Source organism: Stigmatopora argus, chromosome 8 (genome assembly GCF_051989625.1).
Source record: "Stigmatopora argus isolate UIUO_Sarg chromosome 8, RoL_Sarg_1.0, whole genome shotgun sequence".
In the NCBI taxonomy this organism is placed as follows: domain Eukaryota; kingdom Metazoa; phylum Chordata; class Actinopteri; order Syngnathiformes; family Syngnathidae; genus Stigmatopora; species Stigmatopora argus.
In genome coordinates this window covers 10,022,067-10,037,500 of record NC_135394.1, presented here as the reverse complement: position 1 = coordinate 10,037,500, position 15,434 = coordinate 10,022,067, and the positions used below count along the sequence as shown (strand labels likewise).

At 39.4% G+C, this 15,434-nt stretch overlaps 1 protein-coding gene and 4 non-coding genes across 5 annotated transcripts in view; 4 read left to right on the top strand and 1 right to left on the bottom strand.

Moving 5' to 3' along the window:
• The window catches only part of cacna1ea (calcium channel, voltage-dependent, R type, alpha 1E subunit a), a 70,233-nt gene extending 55,094 nt beyond the window's left edge, over window positions 1–15,139 (bottom strand). The window contains exons 1-2 of the mRNA XM_077607576.1: window positions 14,672–15,139; window positions 8,554–9,045 (exon numbers count right to left, since the gene is read on the bottom strand). Coding sequence (XP_077463702.1) covers window positions 8,554–9,041 — 488 coding nt within the window. The 5' untranslated portion in view covers window positions 9,042–9,045; window positions 14,672–15,139. The remainder of the gene's footprint in view (window positions 1–8,553; window positions 9,046–14,671) is intronic.
• On the top strand, window positions 384–455 carry trnap-agg (transfer RNA proline (anticodon AGG)). The gene has a single exon. It is a non-coding gene; the product is annotated as a tRNA-Pro (tRNA).
• Window positions 573–644, top strand: trnal-uaa (transfer RNA leucine (anticodon UAA)). Its single transcript has one exon. It is a non-coding gene; the product is annotated as a tRNA-Leu (tRNA).
• Window positions 772–843, top strand: trnap-ugg (transfer RNA proline (anticodon UGG)). The gene has a single exon. It is a non-coding gene; the product is annotated as a tRNA-Pro (tRNA).
• trnap-cgg (transfer RNA proline (anticodon CGG)) lies at window positions 1,534–1,605 on the top strand. Its single transcript has one exon. It is a non-coding gene; the product is annotated as a tRNA-Pro (tRNA).
• Window positions 15,140–15,434: the final 295 nt, after the last annotated feature.

Here is a 15,434-nt window from a genome sequence, read left to right as displayed (position 1 = left end):
CCGGACAAGCCCACCTTTCTTGGAAATATTAACTTGAAGGAATTTTGACCATGGAGAACCACAATGTCAAAGGCTGTCACTTGTCCCGGGACCGTTTCTGAACCAAATGGACATCTCTTTTACATATGTGGCTCATTGCTCTAGTGGTATGATTCTCGCTTTGGGTGCGAGAGGTCCCGGGTCCAACTCCCGGACGAGCCCTAATTTCTTGGCTCCTTAAAGGGAGCAAATTAAGAGAGACCAAAAGGGTCACACAATGGCCCACTGTGACCTGTGTCTCGTTGGTCTAGTCAAATGATATGATTCTTTCTTTGGGTCTTAGATGTCCCGGGTCCAACTCCCGGATCGTTTGAGAACCAGAGGATCATAATGTTGACCTGTGTGGCTTGTTGGTCTAGTGGTATGATTCTTGCTTAGGGTGCGAGAGGTCCCGGGTCCAACTCCCGGACAAGCCCACCTTTCTTGGAAGTATTAACTTGAAGGAATTTTGACCATTGAGAACAACAATGTCAAAGGCTGTCACTTGTCCCGGGACCGTTTCTGAACCAAATGGACATCTGTTTTACATATGTGGCTCGTTGGTCTAGTGGTATGATTCTCGCTTTAAGTGCGAGAGGTCCCGGGTCCAACTCCCGGACGAGCCCTCCTTTCTTGGAAGTATTAACTTGAAGGATTTTTGTCACATTTTGACCATTGAGAACCAAAATGTCAAAGGCTGTCACTTGTCCCGGGACCGTTTCTGAACCAAATGGACATTTGTTGTACATATGTGGCTTGTTGGTCTAGTGGTATGATTCTCGCTTTGGGTGCGAGAGGTCCCGGGTCCAACTCCCGGACGAGCCCTCCTTTCTTGGAAGTATATTAACTTGAAGGGGTTTTGGCACATTTTGACCACTGAGAACCAAAACGTCAAAAGGCCTTCATGAGTGGCTCGTTGGTCTAGTGCAGGGGTCGGGAACCTTTTTGACGAAGAGAGCCACAAACAACTCATATTTTCCAATGTTATTCCTTGGGAGCCATACTACGAATTTAAAAGTCAAAATACATACATGTAAACGAGTGCCTTTTCAAATTTTTTTGTAATTTCACCACTTTTAAATTGGAAAAAACTGAATATTTTTTAAAAGGTTCTTATGCTGTTGCTCATCAATGAGAGGGTGCCTACCAGAAGAGTCTACTGCAAAAAAATGAAGATTAAAGCAAAAAAAAATGAAGATTAAAGCAAAAAAATGAAGATTAAAGCAAAAAAAATGAAGACTAAAGCAAAAAAAATGAAGATTTAAGCAAAAAAAGATTAAAGCAGTTCTAAATGTAATATCTCAGTTCTGTCACCAGCGATTTCCATATTTTAGCTCACAGGTTTGCGAAGAGCCAGATGCACCCATCAAAAGAGCCACATGTGGCTCCCGAGCCATAGGTTCCCTACCCCTGGTCTAGTGGAATGATTCTTGCCCCGGGCAGCTGGGATAAGCTCCAGCAACCCTTACGAGAATGCGTGGTATGGGAAATGAATGAATGAATGATTTCACATGTGGCTCGTTGGTCTAGTGGTATGATTCTCGCTTCGGGTGCGAGAGGTCCCGGGTCCAACTCCCGGACGAGCCCTATTTTCTTGGCTCCTTATAGGGAGCAAATTAAGAGAGACCCAAAGGGTCACACAATGGCCCACTGTGACCTGTGTCTCGTTGGTCTCGTCAAATGATATGATTCTTTCTTTGGGTCTTAGATGTCCCGGGTCTAACTCCCGGACCGTTTGAGAACCAAAGGATCATAACATTCGCCAGTGTGGCTCGTTGGTCTAGTGGTATGATTCTCGCTAAGGGTGCGAGAGGTCCCGGGTCCAACCTCCGGACGAGCCCACCTTTCTTGGAAGTATTAACTTGAAGGGGTTTTGGCACATTTTGACCATTGAGAACCAAAACGTCAAAAAGCTTTCAAGACTGGCTCGTTCGTCTCGTGGTATGATTCTCACTTAGGGTGCGAGAGGTCCCGGGTCCAACTCCCGGACGAGCCCTACTTTCTTGGAATTGCTCCCTTCAAGGGGATTTGGTAAATTAATGACAATTTAAGATCCTAAGGGTCATTAAACTGAAAACTGTGGCCAGTTGGATTAGTGGTATGGTTCCTACTTAGGCTGTGAGAAGTCCCGGGTCCAACTCCTGGATAAACCCTTGTTTCTTGGAATTGTTAACTTGAAGGGGATTTGCCACATTATGACCATTTGAGAACTAAAGGGTGAAATGATGTGGCTGGCCTGCCGCCCTTCGAGTTTGACACATTTGATCTAATCTTTCATTTGGTCTTCTTCAGGTTCACTTAGTCATAAAACACAAGATTTTTGTGAAAATGATCCAAATCAGCTGACAGTGGCTTATCTCTTCTGAAAATGGCTTCTTGACAAAGGAGAATCATAATGTTCATATTTGGAATCATACAATAGGACATGGATCGGAACACTAATTTGATTGTTATTGCCCAGACACAAATTTTGATTTCTCTTCATTTCTGGTGCCAGCTTGTTTTGCATTTTGCAAGACCGAGAGCCTAATGAGTCTCTGAGCAAACAACCACACTGGCACCTGCTCTAAATGAAACCACCTTCTCTACTCTGCGGATTACTTAAATGATGTGTCATTTTGTGGCCGGGAAAATGGCTTTTCAGCATGTCATCATTAATATTTGATACGTGTCAAACAGGTCTGACATTTACACCACTCTGCGTGTCTAACTCTACCGGAAACTAATCTTGGAGAACGATTCACTGTGACAGATTTTTTCTCAGTTCTGTAAAGTTAAATGAATTAAAGCAAGTGAGGTATTTAAAAAAAATAGTATTAAAATCACACAAAACTAACCAGTAAGAATGAGTAACTGTTGCCATGGTAGCAAGTGTGCCTTGCTGTACCATTAAGATCTCAGAAGCAATTTCTCCCACATCCCCAGCTTCCAGATGTAAATAAGCAATTGGCGAACTTTGTTTGGATCGCAGGCTTGTCCCTTGCTGAATATTTGTCAGGTTTGGGGATCAACGGGCTTTGCACCTGAAGGCCTGTGCAGATTCCATGGCAGACAAAACAGAGAGATTGAAACCAAGAAAATGCTAAAAGTTTAGAATGTAGGTTTTCTTCATGCTTTTCTACCTGTTTCCTAAATACGATATGTGCTAGTAATTGCTATTTTCAAACTATTCATTTGTTTGTCTACAGCCATGAGGAAACCTTAAAAAAAAACATTATTTTCATTGACCCTCCAGGAATAGTAAAACGGATGATTTAGTAACTGTAAGCTGTTAACATTGACTGGCAAGCACTTTAGGGATAACCAGCGTTATATAGCCTCTGTTTCAATCACATTGTGATCAGAAGGCATGACGAACACACACACACACACACACACACACACACACACACACACACACACACACACACGAGCCTGTCCAAGTGTGCAAACACCCCTGCTGGGAATTGGTGCCACGAAAGACACACGGCCGCGAAAAGCGTTACAACTAAGAAGACAACACACACACACTGTGGTGGATAATATAACTGGCAACAGCAGTTATGATGTGCCAGTGTGTTCAAACTTGAAAATAATTGCCAGAGTCTTTCAGCTATATAGTGTATCAGCCATGAACTGTCGAATAAATTGTGGACTCAACGCAAGTCAGCGCATTTTCAAAGCCGTACATGGATACATACAGTACACACAGCATGTAACAAGTTCATGTTATGGAGGTTCCTGCAGAACCAACAGTTTAAGCACTAATGTGATTCCTACTATGAAGTGTAAAAACACGGTTGTTCTCTGATTTTCAATGGAAAATGAATTCAAATGAATTTTCTAGCGTAATGAGAATGAGCTTCACAGCCAGAATGATCTAATGATACAAAAATATGCTTATCAGTATGTCCATTTATGATGATCTGCACTTGAGAATGAAACTAAATGCATATTCACACCATTTTAATGAATTGCAGCTAGTTAGTATTATAAATCACAGGGAACATGGAACCCCCTACATTGATTCTGCCCAGAGATCTGCTCTGCTCATTTACAAGTTTGTCTTAATGACTCATAGATTTTGCTCACACTGCCACGTTAAAATCTCAATTTCCCAAATATCTGACTTGTTATAGTTTAACTAGGCACCTCTGCCACACAAAACGTTGCTTTTGATTCACGTTTTCCACTATACTTCATTTATAAGGTTGAATATAGTACCGTATGAATAGGTACAGATAGATACAGTTCAGCGTAATTCTAACTAGCAAGTGCATCAGAAGTCAAACAGTATTCAATGGACGATAGTTTATGGCTAATGTCCAGTACGGCTGTGGTTTAAATGCCAACCTAATCATTGTCATTAAACTAGGGCAACAGTAAGCACTGTAATTATTGGGAGCAATAAAAAGATGCCATTAACATTTGTAATGTTACACATGCAACAGTAGCCTCAGCAACTAACCCCCACCTACACATATACAGCAAATCTAGCAGAATTTAAACATAATGTCATTTTACAGCATCCTAGGTCATTTTAGTCATCGGTGGCTTCCCGACCTTCCTGTGTTAAATATGCATGTTCTCTGCGCGCGGGTTTTCTCTGGGTACTCCTGATTCCTCCATAACCATGCATGTTAGGCTAGTTGAACACTAAATTGTCCCTAAGTATGAGTGCGAGCGTGAATGGTTGTTTGTCTCGTTGTTCCTTGCTAGTGATTGGCTGACAAACAATTCCAACTGCCCAACGTTGACTGAGATTGGCTCCAGCACCCACACGACCCTTGTAAAAATAAGAAGAATGGGAAACTAATATCTCATCTCATCTCATTTTCTGAACCGCTTTATCCTCACTAGGGTTGCGGGGGGTGCTGGAGCCTATCCCAGCTGACTTCAGGACACAGGTGGGGTACACCCTGAATTGGTGGCCAGCCAATCGCAGGGCACAAGGAGACAAACAACCATTCACACTTACACTCATACCTAGGGGCAATTTAGCGTGTACAATCAGCCTACCATGCATGTCTATGGAATGTGGGACGAAACCGGAGTACCCGGAGAAAACCCACACATTCCCAGGAAGAACATGCAAACTCCACACAAGGGGACCGAACCCAGGTCTCCCACTGTGAGGCCAACGCGCTAACCACTAAGCAGCCGGGCCGCCCAAAAACTAATATATAACATGAAATATGTGCCCCTTATCATTTTTAAGTTTGTCCTCAAATGTGAGGAAAATATGCCGTGCAATCTCAGGCTAATTTCCTTATGCATTTTTTTTTTCATATTCCTTCCTGAAAATTCTAGGCTATTTCTGGTCATTTCCTGTAAATTTGGGGGTTATTCTGGGTCACTTTCTTTTCATTTCAGGTATGATTCAATCTGGATAGATTCTGGGTCATTTCCTGTTGATGTGTTTTATCACAAGGATGCAAAATGGCACATTTTTGTAAAAAAAAAAAAAATGTGGCCACAAAACTATAAGGTTATTGTTCATTTCATGTCAAAACCTGCCAGAGTAAATGATGTATACAGTACATAATTTCTTTTCAATTAGAATAAATATTATTATTCTCAGTAAATGTATATAATTGTTGACCCACTCTAAACAGATAAATATTTACACTTTTGATGACAAAACATTTTGTTATTCACTTTAGCTGTGTAAAGTGAGTATATATGAATCAGTTTGAGTGATGAGTTTTTTGAAGTCCTGGCAGAGAGCCTTAAATAATTAAAATGAAACTCTCTGCAAGCATAGATCAACATCAACTCACTTTATCATAACCTATTTAACGGTAAGAAATCCTCCTGGAAAGAAAACAGATGCACATGTTGGCTCCGTCGCAAAAATTCTAAGGGGGGCTGCCACGAGGACACGGCTCTGCCTCAAAAAGCGGACCTGAGAAGAGGACGTTCACGCTCGTAACACATTGTGACTCACTTGGGGGTTTGTTGTTTGACATGAATGTATCATATTAATGATAGCAGGCAGACCAGAGGATGGTTGCCTACTCCATGACCGAGCATCTGTGCAGGCCTGGTAATTATGCCATCGCCCCGATTTGTCACATGGATAGATGTAGCCACGTTGCATTCAAAGACCAGAAGATTTATCATTTATAGTTCCTGCAAAAGGCGAAATTGTGATTATTTTGTCTTGGCTAATGTTTGACTGTGTATGTGCCTAACCTCCTTTTCCTGTCAGGTTTCAGACCAGGAGCACGAGACCATCTGCTCCTACCTTAGCATTCCAACAGCCTAGTGAGTGGGTCTGGCATCCTATCAGACATCAGAAATATTGATTCCTTTGAACAATAATTCCAAGCCACTGTGGTTACCTGTATGACACTTTGGTTCTCAAATGGTCACCAATTTGACAAATCCCCTCACCGGTTCGCTTCTCCTTGCAAGAAGAAATCCAGAAGATTGTCTTTTCTCTTTATTTGTGCATGCATTTGGGAATGCCTATTGGTGAACCTATCAGGTAGCAATTCCAACAATAGAAGACTCAAAACCAGGACCTCTCACACCCAAAGCGTGAATCATACCACTAGACCAACAAGCATCAAATGTGAGGCTCCCCCCCCCCCCCAAAAAAAAAACTGCCTCCAACTACTAACAGTTGTTAAATTAATACACTAATTATTTTACCAAGCATTCCATGGATAATTTTTCCATCAACACCTACTAATAAACCTCCCGTGTGTTTTCTCCACCCTAAGCTACATATAGACATCAGCATGGTCAGTAGCATCCTGAGCCTGTGGCGAGGAAGGCGTGACAGGCACCATGGGGGTTAAGCCCACTTGGGGTTATCCCCCAGTTTTTCAGCAGGATAACCCGAGGGGGGCATCAACACCTCACATTCAGTTTGAAATTTCCCTGTGCCATAGTAGAAAACCGATAAATACATAATGTGCAAGAGCGCAAACATTTGATTGTTCAGTATCCTACTTAGTAATTACTAATTAAGGTATATACACACACAACGTATACTGACAGCATGGATTGAAAATGAGAGAACATTTGGCTTCTCTAAACAAAAATAAAATTAACCAGCAAGGCATAGTCTTGAATTGAACACGAATGGCAGTTTGTTTTCGAATAATGTCAATTTCAAAATAGGACATGAAAGACAATCTAGCACTAATCAATCAGTTACTGGTATAATGGGACCCATAAACACTTTTTCAGACTATACACTGTCAAATATCCACAATCAATAACTTGACAATAGTGAATGAGGTTTTTTTTCAGATTTGTGTGGCATTTATATAAGAAAATTGATATTTGGGAAAAATAAACAACAAAATCATTAATGGTTGATAAATATAATAAATTTATCTGAGACCCATCTACTCTTATCTTGAATAGAATACTATATAAAATGTAACTTTAAGAATATCCCAGGTCTATTATGGCATAAATTCATGGCAGAGCCAACCTTGTTTTTTTTTACAAGCTAAAACCAAATCATACAAATCTCAAAGATATGTTTGCTAATGCCAAAACTGCTTTAAATTCTAACTAGATGATGAATTAACCTCACGTTTCAACACGAAAGTCTGAACTTGTGAATGAAGCAAGCAAGCAAGCCCCTGAACTTACAAATGTGTCCTCACCTCAGTCCAGCTCGAATAATCAAGAAGTGTGGCAGAAAAGATAACTTCCACTCAGGGGGTGTGATAAAACAAGTGCTACTTCTCATTAGACTGTGCAGCCTTAATGAAATGCTCGATAAAGTAGGGTAATACACTCAACCTCTGCATACTTTTTAGATCTGCCCCCTATTGTAGAAACTCCCATATTTATGTTAAATTTAAAATAAGCCACATACAAAATACTAAAAGATGCAGTTTCTGAGTTTTTTTTAGCAAATCTCAAATAACTAATTGTAAAGACAGTTTGAAAATATATTTTGGACTACAAAATAAGACTAAAGCATCCCTTTTAAATGCCTTTTTCCTTTTGTTCCAGGCCTACAAAGAAATCTCAAATAAAAATGAAATTACAGTGTACTTTTCTTGTTTCAAATAATATTGGAAATATTAATTATTACGTATCTGGGAAGATGTGTCACACAACATACATTCAACCCTGTTATGATAACCTTCTTATCATGGTATGAGAAGAAAGTGATGCACGAAACTTGATATCAGGCAGCTTTCCCAAAGAATGATTTTTTTGCAAATGAATGCCTTTAATTCTAATATTGATGCTTTTATGTCAAAAAATAACCTTGATTGAATACCTCACTCTACCTGGTGCAATCCTGTTACGCATATAGGTAGAATAAGACAACTATTTTTGCTTAAAAACTTTGCATACTCAGTGAACATGTCTACTTGGTCAGCTGTAAAAGCTGGCTTTTTAGCTATTCCTGAGAGAAAGCTAACATTTGTATAAATTTTTTCACATACTTTAAAAATTTGAATGGCTCAAAAAGTTAGGCATACAAGATAGCCATGCAAAATTCATGATTAAATGGATAAACTACCATCTAGTGAAATTAGGGATGTTAATTATGTACAAAATATGTTTTAAACTTACTCCCACTCTTTGCGACGAGCCTGTGGTGTGCTGTGGATCTTATGAGCCAGGTGGGCTTTCACGATGTCCTTCTGCTCGATCAGGCCCCCCCGACGTCTATTCATCACATTGGGGCTAATGGGCAAATCGCCATCAATCATCAGCAGGCTACCGCCCATGTCAAAAGACGAAGTCACATCCAAGGTGAGGCCGGTTCGGTTTTGGTGCGCAGGTGGGCTGTGACCCGGCATGTGGGAGAGGTAGAGTGTATCGTGGCTGCTCGAGAGACTGTGGGGCTCAAGAATTGAAGGGGAGCCCGAACGTGGGCCGGAACCCCCGACCAGTCCGGTCCGATGTTTTTGCCAACTTTCAGCCTCTGCGTGGAGGATGTGGTGTCTGGGGGTGCTGTTCCCACACATGGGCTCCAGAGCCAGACCCAAAGCATCCTCGCGGCAAGGTGGTCCTCTCGTCAGTCTGGGAAGGCCCAATGTGTTGTGGTCCCCTGTCATTTTGCTGTCGAAACAAGGAGAAAATAGTACAACAGAAAATAAGGAAATATAGTCACTTTGAGCAATAACTGCAAAGTCATTCAAGTGGTTGTAACAGTTGTTTTTTAAAAGAAGAGCATGAAAAGACTAAGAGTACAATGAATATGGGAATCATTCAAATTATTGAGACTATGCTCAACGTTAGAGTAGAGTTTTCTAGTTGAAAATGTGTCACTTTTGTAACCATTATTGTAATATAGTAATTCCCAAACTATGCTACAAGTATGATTATAATATAAAAGACAATAGGATGAGAAAAATTGAAACTTCAAGTCAACCAATTTTACTTCCATTTTTAAGGCTTAAGGGAAAGGTTAAAAAAAAGAAGAATAAAAATCAAATTAATGCCCCGAATTCAATATTTTGAGTAAACTACAATTCAGTTCAAGCACAGGTAAATATATAAAAGTTACTCCAAGCAGAAGTTGAATACGTGTCAAAAGTTTGAGAACTGTTGAAGACGTCGTCAATCCTTTGGTTAACTAATAACCTAAACTGTTCGATCATTTGGGGATGGCAGACTAAATATCCCAAATCAAGCCGAATCATGCCTGTGTACCAGGCTTATTTATTCATCGATTATTATTATTATTTATTGATTATCTGTTCTTTTGTTTGTTTGTTTGTTGTTGTTTGTGCACTTCCCTACTCATTATGTTGGCTACTAGTTTATTTATTAATTAGTTATTTGTTTATTATGATATATATTTGTTTGTTGTTGTTGTTGTTATTTGCGCACTTTGTGGTGTTTCTGCTTCTTTTAAATGAAGTTCTAAGATGCGTGCAGGATGAGCGAGTGGGGGAACGGACCCATGTATAAAGGGAAGTAAATGCTGACAAAAAGAATGGGGGTGCACTAACATGCTTTTCAGTGAACATAAAGTTATTCTTGATAAATGAAGCTTAATACTGAGGATTACAAAACTAAACTTACGAGCAGAGATGAATACTGGAACCGAGCACACAAAAAACAGACAGAATGGGCAGACAGGGCAAGACGAGACTATTAGAAACAGCTGGCTGACACGAGGCAACAAATGAGAAGGGACACCAGGGCTGAAATCAATGGGTAATCACAGGGAGAAGCCACACAAAGTGAAAAAGCCAAGAATAGTGAAGAAAAAAAAACCAAACTAAACACCAAAGCAGCCTAAACCTAACAATTTTGAATCATTAATGAATATTAAGAGTTATAAATTCCAGGTTTCAATTCAAGGTATTATAAAGTCAATTTTAAAAGTGCACAATGACAAAGGGGTTAGAAACCACCATAAACACTAGAGACTCATCTGCTGATCTTAATCAGGCGGGTAGAACTGCAGTTGCTGGTCACCATGGCAACGCTAACTTTTAGTATCTACAGTGATTGCGACACCTTTGAAGCTGCCTTCACAGCCTCTTCTCTTGGAAAATGGCCTCCTCAGCCTTTAAATCAATAGTATCATCAATCAATCTGTGAAACTGGTGTTTTTTCTAGTTCAGCCACACATTCTGCAGCTGTACTTTCTGAGTGATGAAGTCCATTACTTTGTACACTTTAAATTTCTTTCTCTCTCATGGCAAATAAGGACAATGTTGCCGCCGCGTGCATTGACACGTGCGTTTGCAGGCCAATGTAGTGAACGTAAACAGACATGAATGGGAAAAAAACATAACCCAATTAAAAAAAGTGGTTTTTATTCAGAGAAGAAAGCTTTGTCTCAGACATTGATCTTTTGAAGTAATTTTACAAATTGCATTTTTAAACTTGTTGGACAGTAGTGCCAACGCAATCAGCTGACATTTCACGTTGCTATATTTCAGACCATTTGATCTCGGTAAGATCCAAACTACTTCCAGTAATGCATGACTTTGTTGACTATGTGCAATCAGCTTTTGTTTCCTTCTTTTCGCATGAACAACAGCAACATTGGAGGGGACCAATGAAACTAGCTCAATAGGACAATAAAATTATTAATAATTTGAGCAAAGGAGCTAAGTTACTACCATCAAGCGGGCTCTTGTCAGCCAGTAAACAAACTTCACTATTCAATGTGGAATTATAAATAAAGGTGAGATGCACAGATTGTACAAATTCATCATCCACAACTTTGACTCACAGTCAAGTGTGAATGTTAGTGGGTCAATATGTCTGTGATTCATGGTCGACAAGTCCAGCATGTACCCCATTTCTCACCAGATGTGATAAACTCTGGATCACTTACAACCCCAAAGCAGGCATTGCTATAGAAAATGAATGGAGAGAGAGGTTGTGATAATGTAGGTCTGCACGGCATCATTTTAGGTGGTCTTTTTAATGCTGTATTTCCTCCTACGTCCAATATTAAAATATGATAAATAACATTACCATCCATTAGAATCAAATGCAGTCAATCTTAATCTGATTTCAACAGTCAATTAGTTTCCAGAAAGGCATTGCTGGTTGCCACTGACTCCATTGCGGTTATTCATGTTCTGACCAAAACACTGTCTCTCGCTGACAGCAATTAGCTTTTCAAGGACCTGGCTGCTGATTATCGTTGTTTATCGAGTGTTCAATTTGCCATTATACCACAAAATTCCATTAAAAAATAGCTCAATGTGCAGTCAAATTGACAATGTGACCACAACTAAATGTTTCTTATGCTCTATGTCGCATAGCCAGGTGTCTGCATGGTCGTTAATATAGAGTGATGAAGATTCTTTGACAGGCGAAGGACCTTTACGCACCTGCTGTTCAACAGCAGTCAACACAAGAGCGTCATTACTTATCACATCCGATTAAATTCAAAAGCAAATCATCTTGTTTAATCTACTGGAAAAAATGTCATATTTAAGTCAGTAGAGGTTATCATTACATCATCAACTTATTGGCTGCCATTGTTGACGTTAAGACGCAAGATGTAAGCGCAACACATTTAAAGGGAATGAGAGGAGCCACTTTGAATGGCGATGATAGACTTCATGTCAAACTAAAATTTGTTCTCATGACAACAAACTTTTCGTCATTATGTGAAATCCAGTTCTTACCCACAAAACATGTCAGTATATGCCTTTTTTTTAGCCCACAACAGTAAAAACAGATCCAAAGTATTTTGTCAAAATGAATATTTAACCTCATTATGAAAATGGAACATATACATATATATGTTTCAATAATTTTGCCTTAAGATTCATTGGTGTAGCTTCCATTTTCTTCATGTTCCATTAACAACCAACTGCCGATGGGGCTTATTAAAGTTTCATACCACCGTTGCCTATTACATTATAAACACTGAACTGCTTGAGATATGACAGATCAATTTGTTTGAAGAATAACGTACCCCTGATGGTGTAGATTCAGTGCAACTTAGTTTGAAAGTGAATAATTCATTGACAGTTTTATGATCTGCCAGACACACCAGCGATCTTTAGTCTTAAACCAAAATATCAACAGTCAATAGCGTCATCTGTTAACAGATGATGAAACTTGCTTTTACTCTTGAATTATCTTTGTAACCCAATGCTTCACTCCATTACATTTCATTTATTGGCATGCAATTTATGGATAAACTGCAGCTGCTCCGTTGCATAGCATTGCTAATGATGGCACTAAGTGAATTCCCGTGTTGCAGCCGATGGTCGTGGTTTTCTATTGGGTGTTTCCCACATATGATGAAAAGACATTTCTCAAGGAAACCCTACTGTGGCGTTGACCTTCCAAGCAATGGAGTCATTATGTAACTCCAGGGACACACCGTATTGCTAATGATCCACACTAGTACTAATAAAAGCATCACACCATTACAAATCCAATCACTAGAGGCCATGGTGAAAACGAAGCACACATGACACTTGAACAATCTGGACAAATTGTTTTGTTTGGGGTTTGACTTTGCTCAGGCTCTACTCAGAACTTCCTTAATTGGCCAATGGGAAGTCAACGGTTGACTAATATGACTACTTGTCTATACATTGGGGGTGTGACAGTAAGTGGGACAGCTCCGACCAAAAATGGATGTATATTGTTTTTAAAAAAAAAGCTGTCACTGTTTGAAAAAGGAACCGACAGGTTGCTACAAAAAATACGTACTACTACAAAAATGTCTATATCTAATCGGATTGGACGTTTGGCGCAGCCAAAGGGCTGAAACGATTAATTGACAAATCAATTCGTAAATGAATTGTCAACTATTGTAACAGTCAATAAACCGTTTAGACAAATTGTTGACGTCTCAGTTGTTTAACCTACTCATTTCTTTTTTACTCATTTGGTCTCATTGTTGGCGCTAGACGTCCATTCAATTTTGTCTGGAAGGGGTAAATGAAGAATGTTTATTCTTCACATTTGCTTTTCACGACTCTGGGGCATCTTCTTTCGATTTGAACTTGTTCACTTTTATACTTGGCTTCCTATTTTTTTTTTAAAGATGGCTTTAGCCTGTACCAGCTTGCCACATTGGGTCAACAGTCAACACACCTCCATTAGCCCGCTAGTCAAGCATACCACAAGGGTAAAATTCCAAGTGAAGGATTTATTTTTTGACCTATCTGTCCCTGTTGTTAGCTACTCGGTGGCTTGACGTATTTTTTTTTTGGCTCCTTATTTATACAGAAGGAAATACGGGGCAAAACGGTCTGACTTTTGGAGGAGTTTGGGGGTATATATCCATTTTCAACTATCCTACCGGATGTTGAAACCATCAATTAATACAGAACATTAGTTTCTTGCTTTGCAGTAATTTCACCACATTTAATTCTTCACACATTTTTGAGGTATAAATAAGGTATAAATAAGTTAAACTTGACATTTTAAAGTTGAAAAAACAAAAAGCCACTAATGATAAATAGTCGATATACAGTATAAACCTATGACTTAATTTTCCATAAACATTCCTTTCAGACTTATATTGTCCACATTACTCATTATCAAGCCACCATTGAAAGTGAACAAAAGAATCACGCCACTTGATTTGACTGGGAAGTGCTAATAGTTAATGTGATGTTGTCATCAAGCAATATTGATCTGCACAATGGTCAATGTGCCCTCAAGTGCAGTAGATCAATTTGTGCTACACGTCATGCTCGGCAATGTGTCGAGAATCTGTGGAAGTAATTTGAAAGTTGCATTTTCACCAAAAGAACTCAGTGATGCTTCATGCAATCTGCCAACTCCCTGACTTATGATCCAAACTGCATCTGCCTTTATTACTACAGTCCCATGCATGACAATTGTCTTATTAGTTTTTGTCCTCGCTCTACATGGACATCTATATGGATATTTATATAAAGGGAATCAGAATAAAAAGGAACTATTATGACTAAGTACATTTGAAAGATTGGGATCTTTTATGTTGAGAAACGAATCTTGATTTTTCTCTTGCATTATTCAGCTCTGCATCAGGTCAAAATTCTTATGTTTGACTTCAAGTCCAAAATGCAACATTACACCCACATTGTAGTTCACAGATTTACATGACAGGGGAACATTTAGTATAAAAAAAATCAGTTCTATGTTGAATTGGACATTTTTCTGCTCCTTGCTCCAACTCATTTTCACATTTAAAAAAAAAAGTCGAAAGTCTTTAAAGTCAAACGACACTTGAAAATGAAAAATGCACAGGATCTCTTACCTTGTCCTTTTCGGTGGATGAACGGATAAGAAGGGAGCGACGTGAACTGCGTTCGTTCGCCAATAAGGGTGAGGTGGGGATTTAGGGGGCGTCGGTGCTGGACCCCCTTTGAATATTTTAAAGTCCCAAATGCAACATCGGATATATCACACAATCCCCATTCTTGTTCAAAGACTCTCCTTGAGCTCCATCGTGATTTAGTTTGTGTATTGGTTGAATGGCCACCTGTAAGCAGCAACACAGTCGCTCCTGCCAACTACGGTGCGGTATCTGAGTCCAAGTTGGTGTAATGTTCATTTTAACCACACGGTGGAAACAATCGAACGCAAATCGTTTACACTGCAAATGCAAATTCATGCAAATTTCAACGAAATCGATTGAAATGTTCTGTTTTCTTGCCACGTTGTGTAGAGGTCCACTCGCCTTACTTCGTTGCGGACAGGTGCGGGATCAATTCCAGCTGGTGGAGCTTTGATTGAGAGTACGCATGGTCGTTTGTCTCTCTGTGCGACCAGTCGAGGGTGTTGTACGCTTTTCACTCAAAGTCAGCTGGGTTGGGCTCCAACTAGCCCAGTATAGTCCAGAATAGTACAACAAAATTGAAGTATTTTGAAACTTTAACCAATAACTAATGCAAATGCAAAATTTACACGAATAAACTGAACAAATAATAAACCAAACCTGAACAAACCATAATAGATATTCAATACAAATTATAAGTAATGATTTATTTTAGTGTTTTTTTTAAATAAATTTATATATT